Source organism: Sinocyclocheilus grahami, unplaced genomic scaffold, assembly GCF_001515645.1.
Source record: "Sinocyclocheilus grahami isolate Dianchi unplaced genomic scaffold, SAMN03320097.WGS_v1.1 scaffold1632.1, whole genome shotgun sequence".
In the NCBI taxonomy this organism is placed as follows: domain Eukaryota; kingdom Metazoa; phylum Chordata; class Actinopteri; order Cypriniformes; family Cyprinidae; genus Sinocyclocheilus; species Sinocyclocheilus grahami.
In genome coordinates, this window is record NW_015506811.1 from 157,944 (window position 1) to 167,771 (window position 9,828).

The 9,828-nt window shown below is 37.6% G+C and overlaps 1 protein-coding gene across 1 annotated transcript in view; it reads left to right on the forward strand.

The window, feature by feature from the left end:
* LOC107571669 (transmembrane protein 178B-like) overlaps positions 1-3,318 on the forward strand; it is an 8,320-nt gene extending 5,002 nt beyond the window's left edge. Inside the window, exons 3-4 of the mRNA XM_016258002.1 lie at positions 2,433-2,570; positions 2,804-3,318. Of these exons, the coding sequence (XP_016113488.1) occupies positions 2,433-2,570; positions 2,804-3,054 (389 nt within the window). The 3' untranslated portion in view covers positions 3,055-3,318. The remainder of the gene's footprint in view (positions 1-2,432; positions 2,571-2,803) is intronic.
* The last annotated feature ends 6,510 nt before the right edge of the window (positions 3,319-9,828 follow it).

Below are 9,828 nucleotides of genomic sequence, written 5' to 3' on the forward strand. Positions count from 1 at the left end.
ATTTTTTTACAAAAAAATGGAACCATTTTAAAAAAAAAAAAAAAGTCACCATTCTCTGCCATTAAATTGGCAAGTGCGAGCAGGAATTTTTTGTATTAAGTAATAAGCCTTAGAACAACATTAAGGTGAGTAGTGACTCTGTTACGGGGCTGACGAGACGTGAGACTTGCGGATCCATGTGCAAGCTTTATTTGTGGAGAAGACAGAGACGTGGTCATACAGCAGGCATAGGTCAGATGGCAAACTCTAGTTCACACAGTTCCAATAAATTGTGATGGGTTAAATAGCTCGACACAACTCGTACCGGGGCAGAGTCTAGACAGGTCTTTCTTCTGTGTAGACCAGCGGTTCTTAAAGTGATAGGGGCAGAAAGGGGTGTTTAATTCCCGCCCACATGTAGAAATCGAATATTCAAGCTGTTTATTCATTTTTCTACCCCTGAACGAAAAACGAAAATTTAAGCTGAATTCTCGTTTCTCGTTTTTTGAAGAAAAACGAAAAAACGAAAAAGGAGCCGTTTTGTAATTTTTCTACTTTCAATATTAAATAAAAAAACGAATGATCGAATGATACACAGATTTGTATGTAGTGCTTTATTCAATACAGATGGTTTCAGCATTACAGTAATAAACAGACAAATGTTCAACATCAAGACAACAAGTGTTTGGAAGCATTGACTGGTTGTTAGATGTTAGTGCAACATGTTTATAGTTAATGATCTGACAGATAAAATACCCCAAAGACAAGGTATTAAATAAGATATGCATCTCTTTACTTGTTGTGCTGACATTATGTCTGTTGTGTTGAATGTATTCCTTGTGAAAAATAATATTTGGGGTTACACTTTATTTTAAGGTGTTCTTGTTACACACGTTGCATGCACTTAACTAATGCACTTACACCAGATTAATTGTTACGTACAATGTACCTATTATGTTCATACTGTATTTCAAAACACTTTTGCTGCTATTTAGTTGGGATACAGTTAGGGTTAGCGATGTATTTGGTGGTGTGGTTTGGTGTAAGTGTATTTTTTTAAATATTGGTACAATGTAAAAACATGTATGTGCATATTAAGTGTCTACTGTATTGATTAATTTCAATGTTACATATTAAAGTGAAATATTTTTTAAAACAGTACTTATTGCGGAAATAATACACTTTAAAAGAATACACAGTTACACTATTTTAAGGTGTCATTGTTACAGTGTAATTATACATTTAAGTACATAATAATTAACTACATGTTCTTACTATATGGTTAGGGTTACTTCCATGTAATTATGCATAATTAATAGTAATTATAATAGTACATGTAACGTGTAACAGGGACACCTTAAAATAATGTGTTACTGAATACGCTTATAGGTGTGACTATACTGAATGTTTATTGAAAACATATTAAATTAAATTAATATGACATGCAGTTAGTTGAAATTTACAGTGTTTTCTTGAGTCACTTAAGTATGTTTAAGTGCTTCTTTGTATATAACTTCATAATTACTTCTGTTGTCTTTGAAATAAGGCTAAAAGTCTACTACCAAATGTGAAAAATACACTCTAAAAAATGCTGGGTTAAATATAACCCAGCGCTGGGTTAAAAAGGGACAAACCCAGCTATTGGGTTGTTTTGACCCAGCGGTTGGGGTTGTTTTGACCCAGCTATTGGGTTGTTTTGACCCAGCGGTTGGGATGTTTTGACCCAGCTGTTGGGCTGTTTTGACCCAGCTATTGGGTTGTTTTGACCCAGTGGTTGGGTTGTTTTGACCCAGCTATTGGGCTGTTTTGAACCAGCTGTTGGGTTGTTTTGACCCAGCGGTTGGGGTTGTTTTGACCCAGCTATTGGGTTGTTTTGACCCAGCGGTTGGGTTGTATACTACACTTTAGTAGCATTTCTATTGAAAAAGTATAGTATGTATTTAAATATATTTGAAGAGTTTGTTTGCAAAAACAGATGACTCAGATAACTTTAAAAAAATGTTTTTATTGTGTTTTATTGTGTTAGTTAGCTATATTTTTGATTTTTGAAAATGGTTAAAAATGGAGTATTCTGTTTTTGCAAATGAACATTTGTAGTTACACATTTGTGATGAAGACGATTCAATTTAGTAGACGAACTAGTGCTAAATGTAATGTTACATGCTTTACATGTAATTTATACTAAACAAGTGTACTTTTTTAAAGCACAAAAAGATTATTACAGCAATGATTCAAAATGTACTTTAAAACTTAAAATCTGACATTTGTACAAAGTGCACTTTTTAAAAGTCTACTTAAGTGTGTTAAGAAACACAGACTGACATTTCACTAATATTATCTGCAAGTCCCATTTTTTAATAATATACTTGTAAGATTTGAAGTACACTACAAGTGCACATTCAGTACAATTAAGCGCGCACAAGGGATCCTTCAGCGCTCTGTTTCTCCTGCAGATTTGCAGCGGATGACGGCAGGTTTCATCGGTATGGCTGTGGCCATCATTCTGTTTGGCTGGATCGTTGGTGTGCTGGGCTGCTGGAAACACAATGAGCTGATGCAGTATGTAGCTGGACTGCTCTTCCTGATGGGAGGTGAGACACACTACAAACGACCACTAGATGGAAGCTTATTACTGAGACAAGAACAAAACAACAACATATTGCTTTGAAAAAGCTTTGCTGTGCACAGTATGCAGTGTTTCTGTATCTGTATCCACAATGCTTATCTCGACTTTCCGTTTCCTTCTTCTAGAATCTTTTCTTTGAGTTCTTATTGTGTTGTTATGAACTCACTGTGTTGTTTTGTTTGCGCTCGCACTTCGCAGGCACCTGCTGCATCATTTCCTTGTGCACATGTGTGGCTGGCATTAACTTCGAGCTCTCGCGGTATCCGCGCTACCTGTACGGCCTGCCGGAGGACATCAGTCACGGGTACGGCTGGTCCATGTTCAGCGCGTGGGGCGGTCTGGGTCTGACGCTGCTGGCTGGGTTTCTGTGCACTCTGGCGCCCTCTCTGCACAGTCCCCAGATCAGCAGCGGCACACACAAACCGCGACAGGAGAACGGCATGGTGTGACGCTCGCACACTCCACACACCATACGCATAGATCCAAGGTCCTTACAAGCCAGAGAGAAATGTCAAATAAACAGTCACACACACTACAGACACTGTGCAGATAGGCCTACTCTGCTACAATACGATGGTGAGAATAAATCATGATCTAGAGTGCAGCTGAGCTAAACATGCTGGAGCTGAGAGAAAACATGCGCTGCAAAACATTGTCAATCAGCATGATTGTCTTATTTTCCAGAAAAACAAAGAACTATATAATATGAAAAACAGGTGCACTTGATTGTATTCAAATCTTCAAGGTATATCGTTAAAACAAGTGTACTTGCAGATAATGACATTAATAAAAAGTGTACTTTGTGTAAAAAGTGAAAAAAAGACCACTTAAGTGTGTTAAACTAAAAAGTGCACTTTCTAGTAATGTCAAGTTAAAGGCTTTACTTTAAAGTTAATTTTAAATTGTTTTAATAGTCTTTTGTCATGATTTATAAAGAAGCACACTTATTTTTGTTGTGTTGACTAACATACAACACATGTAAAGTACTTTTGATAATACACTGAAAATTAATAGATTTTAAATTGACTAAATTGCAACTTGTGTAATTACAAATATATTTCAATACATGCCATACAAGTTTAAACAGAAATGACATTAGAGTATATTTTAGTTTATCATAAATGCTTGTCAGTACATTCGGCAGTACACTTTAACCAAAGAGAATAAATAATATAAAGTAATTATGAAATTACATATAAATATATACTTAAGACCTATAAGTGGGTCAGATGTACTGAGCTGAATATAGATTTAAAGTATAATACATTTTCTTTGAATTATAATCATCATGCAAATAAGTGTTCGAAGACATTGCATTCTGTTTGCATTCGAGTTTATTCTATATTATTTCCATAAAAAGTACTCTTTTTAAAAGTGTGCTAAACTGTACTTTCTTTTCACAAAGAATAGCTCCTCCCTATGTGACAACTAGCCCCGGTGTCCCCTATATACTGGAAAATGTACACTAAATATATAGTGAACTCATATTGGTTTAAGGATATTTCGATATTTTTACTAGAAAACAAAACAAAGATGCTGATTAGACAAAACAGACAGACAGGCATCTTCTCTGGTTCTTAGCTGATACTTTACTGAAGATTTGCATCTCTTATGGTGCTCTCTTTCTGTCTTTATCTTTGCCCGTCATTATGTTCGTATCTTTTTCTGTCTTAATGATTGAGGTTTTTTTTGTTTTTCCCATCTGTTTCTCTCCTCCTTTCTCCCGTTTATGTCTCTCAGTGGATTTAATATGGAAATGTCTCAGAGAATGACAGATGAATCTTTTCGTTCAATAAACTGTTCTGTGTTTTGGCTTTGCCTGCTTCGTAGAAACGAGAAAAAACAGATCAAGGCACAACTAAATAAATATCACTGTCTTCAGTGTCTTCCTAAATATGTTTTCTTTCTTTTTTTAGTTTTTACAATAAAACTGAAAATGTCAAACAGCACAAGCAAAGTAAATCTGAAGGCGATATGTGAAAATTAACAATGTTGGTGCACAACCTCATCATCAAGGAGACTTCTGAATAGCAGTGTTATGAGAAATTAGACAGGACATGGTTTGTTTTGAAATTACGATGTGATTTATGAACTTATTTTCTAATAAAATGATCCTGATTCATCATTTGTGATTCAATTTTTTGTTTCTGATTTTCCGAAACACTGTTCAGTCATATTGGCAGTGAAGTTTGAGTGTTATGCTGATGGGTATTTTTATTCCAGCAGATTTTTGGCTGGGCTCATAAAACACCAAAAACTATTTAATGAGATCTTAGATATTTCTGTCTGTGGTTGTAAGTTTCTACAGCCTTTAGACCTTTAAGGATTGTTTGTACTGAAATTTCATACTCCCATTAAATGTTCCTAAACCAGGTAAAAATTTTCAAGAGGACCAGACATAAATATTCGGAAAAGAGCTGGACACACACACACACACACACACACATGCACACGCACACACACACACATTTCTGCTGCTGCAAATCAAATACAGGAACTTGCTACTGCCAATACATACGCCGATAAGCTGAAATGCTGTGAGTATTTTAGACATACTGCTGCTGCACAAGTAGCATATATAATAACCCATAGCAGATCTACACAGGTGGAGCTGGGGAGGTGGAGGGTTTCAGAGGAACTCTGAAAGCGTGCTGCGAAATGCTCTAGTAAATGCTAACCAGCCAAGTAAATGTAAAGCAGCAAGCTCATTGGCTGCATATGCAACATTAACCAATCAGCTTGTGCCAAGTAGCTTATCGCTGTGAATATCTTCAGTGTGTGTTAAAGGGACAGTTCATGCAAAAATGAAAATTACCCTATGATTTACTCACCCTCAAGGCATCCTAGGTGTATATGAGTTATATTTAAAAAAATTGGTATATCCTGGCTCTTCCAAGCTTTATAATGGCAGTGAATGGCTGTTGATATACAGTGGGTACGGAAAGTATTCAGACCCCCTTAAATTTTTCACTCTTTGTTATATTGCAGCCATTTGCTAAAATCATTTAAGTTAATTTTTTTTCCTCATTAATGTACACACAGCACCCCATATTGACAGAAAAACACAGAATTGTTGACATTTTTGCAGATTTATTAAAAAAGAAAAACTGAAATATCACATGGTCCTAAGTATTCACGTACCCACTGTACACTAGTCCAATAGAAGTCAGATAAAGTGCATAAATCTATCATAAAATGTGCTCCACATGGCTCCGGGGAGTTAATAAAGGCCTTCTGAAGTAAATTGATTATTCAATGATATTTTCTGCATATGTCAATAAATGATTTAAAGAAGATTTTATGATCACTGTCAGTTTCGGCACATATAAAACTATAACATGTTCATTACTTTATTGCTCTGAATGTAGTTATTAGAAAATCAGACTATATTAAACTATATTTGTTCTCTAGTGTAGTTATTTACCTGTAGTTGTTTTTGGCAATTCTGCTTCTTCCACACAGAAATTCATGTTCAGTGAAGCTCCTCCCACAACAATCACACATTCAGCAATTCGCCAATAAATGCTGGAATATTCCCATCAGGTTACAAGTGGAGACGAGCATCAAAGCATCAGGAAGAGCTGACATCTGCAAAGACTGAGTTTATTAAAGAGGACAGAGAGAAGATGAGAGATCCAGAGCCCTGCAGAATCAAACACACTGAAGATACTGAAGAACTAACAGGTTGGTGTTTATTCTTGATTAATGAAGCTGTCGGATAAGTTTGTTTTACACTTTGAGTAAATTACTTTGTTTAATTTCAATGTTAGAAAGTGTTCAAATGCTAATACTTTTGTTCTAATATAAACAATTGTGTATTTGTGTAGGACTGTTAAATAAAGTAATTTTCAGAATTTAATTTTCTCATGACTTATTTATTAACATGATTTGGGCAAGATTAGGCTGGGTATGGCTCAGTTTTTGGGGTTTCTGGTTAAAGGCTGGTGTTGATGTTGTTTGCTTATGGCTGAGAATCTGTACCAATACAAAAACCTGTTCTGGCACACTTCAGGGCCAGTTATAAGTTATTAACTGCTGAGACTTGGCCCAGTTATGGTCCATGTGTGGCCCCTGTCTTTCATTCAGATTAGGGCCACTCTAGGGCCGTTTTTTAAAATTATTATTATTATTATCTTTTTTTTTTTTATTAGGCTACATCTTATCATTGTCACGTTTTTATTGATCTTATTTTCTATATTTACATGCTGCAACGTTGTGTGATTTTCAATGAAATATTTGACTATTAATTCGCTTTTTCTCCTCTAATCCTCACTCACAAAGACTGTTGATGCTGATGAGGCTATAATTTTAATTCCTTTTCGTGTATTTGTGCAGATTGGCGTTTTGTAAGGGGAAAAAAAATCAGCGCACCTTATAGACGCAGTAATAAGTAATTTTCCCGGTATTATTTCCCTCCTCGCGACGCTTCGCGCTCCAGTCCAGCGGGTGGCGCTAAGACACACACGCCAACACCATTAAACCGCAGAGGAAGATTAGTTTGACCGCGCTCTCTGTTGTCATTATGCTGTTTTAATACAAACGGTTAGAAATGTTGTTTCTGTAAGTAGAAAAATACAGTTTTTGAATCAGATCAGTAAACAACTGTAATATTCTCATCCTCACAGTCATGACTAAGTTTTGAAGCAAGCAGGAATATCTGGAGGACTATCATCTGAACTGAGATCTGCTGCTGTGAAGATGGTGTTTGTTAAAGAGGAGAGAGAGGAGAACACCAGTGAACCAGAACCCTGCAGAATAAAACACGAGGAACCAGAACCCTGCAGAATAAAACACGAGGATCCAGAACCCTGCAGAATAAAACACGAGGAACCAGAACCCTGGAGAATAAAACACGAGGATCCAGAACCCTGGAGAATAAAACACGAGGAACCAGAACCCTGCAGAATAAAACACGAGGAACCAGAACCCTGCAGAATAAAACACGAGGAACCAGAACCCTGCAGAATAAAACACGAGGAACCAGAACCCTGCAGAATAAAACACGAGGAACCAGAACCCTGCAGAATAAAACACGAGGAACCAGAACCTTGCAGAATAAAACACGAGGATCCAGAACCCTGCGGAATAAAACACGAGGATCCAGAACCCTGCAGAATAAAACACGAGGATCCAGAACCCTGCAGAATAAAACACGAGGATCCAGAACCCTGCAGAATAAAACACGAGGATCCAGAACCCTGCAGAATAAAACACGAGGATCCAGAACCCTGCAGAATAAAACACGAGGATCCAGAACCCTGCAGAATAAAACACGAGGATCCAGAACCCTGCAGAATAAAACACGAGGATCCAGAACCCTGCAGAATAAAACACGAGGATCCAGAACCCTGCAGAATAAAACACGAGGATCCAGAACCCTGCAGAATAAAACACGAGGATCCAGAACCCTGCAGAATAAAACACGAGGATCCAGAACCCTGCAGAATAAAACACGAGGATCCAGAACCCTGCAGAATAAAACACGAGGATCCAGAACCCTGCAGAATAAAACACGAGGATCCAGAACCCTGCAGAATAAAACACGAGGATCCAGAACCCTGCAGAATAAAACACGAGGATCCAGAACCCTGCAGAATAAAACACGAGGATCCAGAACCCTGCAGAATAAAACACGAGGATCCAGAACCCTGCAGAATAAAACACGAGGATCCAGAACCCTGCAGAATAAAACACGAGGATCCAGAACCCTGCAGAATAAAACACGAGGATCCAGAACCCTGCAGAATAAAACACGAGGATCCAGAACCCTGCAGAATAAAACACGAGGATCCAGAACCCTGCAGAATAAAACACGAGGATCCAGAACCCTGCAGAATAAAACACGAGGATCCAGAACCCTGCAGAATAAAACACGAGGATCCAGAACCCTGCAGAATAAAACACGAGGATCCAGAACCCTGCAGAATAAAACACGAGGATCCAGAACCCTGCAGAATAAAACACGAGGATCCAGAACCCTGCAGAATAAAACACGAGGATCCAGAACCCTGCAGAATAAAACACGAGGATCCAGAACCCTGCAGAATAAAACACGAGGATCCAGAACCCTGCAGAATAAAACACGAGGATCCAGAACCCTGCAGAATAAAACACGAGGATCCAGAACCCTGCAGAATAAAACACGAGGATCCAGAACCCTGCAGAATAAAACACGAGGATCCAGAACCCTGCAGAATAAAACACGAGGATCCAGAACCCTGCAGAATAAAACACGAGGATCCAGAACCCTGCAGAATAAAACACGAGGATCCAGAACCCTGGAGAATAAAACACGAGGAACCAGAAACCCGGAGAATAAAACACGAGGAACAAGGAGGTTGGTTTTTATTCTTCAATCGTCTTTAATGACTGTTTGTGGTACATTAGGCTTACAAAGCGTTAACCCTCTAGGGTCTGATGATGTTTTGGGGCCCTGGAGAAATTTTGACATGCCCTGACATTTGTGTTTTTTTCAGTGTCTTAAAAACATATTAATGTCTTAAAAACATATTAATGTCTTAAAAACATATTAATGGCTTAAGTCACTGTAATCAGCACAAACTGTGTTACAATAATACATGAACAGCGTGAATGTAGCCTACATATTACATTTATACATGGTTAGTGAAAAACTAATTTTTTTAAAAGGGTCATATGATGCTTTTTTAAAGATCATTATTTTGTGTATTTGGTGTAACAGAATATGTTGACATGCTTTAATGTTCAAAAAACACATTATTTTTCAAATACTGTACATTATTGTAGGTCCCCTATGCCCCGCCTCTCTCAAATGCTTCGTTTTCTACAAAGTCCCGCCTTCCGACAAGCGCAGTCTGCTCTGATTGGCCAGCTGACCCAGTGCATTGCGATTGGCCGAACACCACAAGCACTCGTCAGAAATGTAACGCCCCTTACTATAATCACCAGCTTCATCTTTCAAAATAAATGTAAAGACAGTAAATAATGTCATTAGTTTTCCATCAGTTCAAGCCCTGCTACTAAATGGTGTGAATATCATCCTGCTCACTCATTTACAGAAATCAATATAATGTTATGATAAATGTTATTTTGAAGAATGTGTGTAACCAAACAGTTAAACCAGGGGTCTAAATTTCGTCTAACAGTTGGGGGGGGGGACAATAAACAAAATTTCTCAAGAGCAATTTTTGAAGGGGACACAAATCAAAAAATACAGCTAAAATTGTACTTGCAACGATATGTAT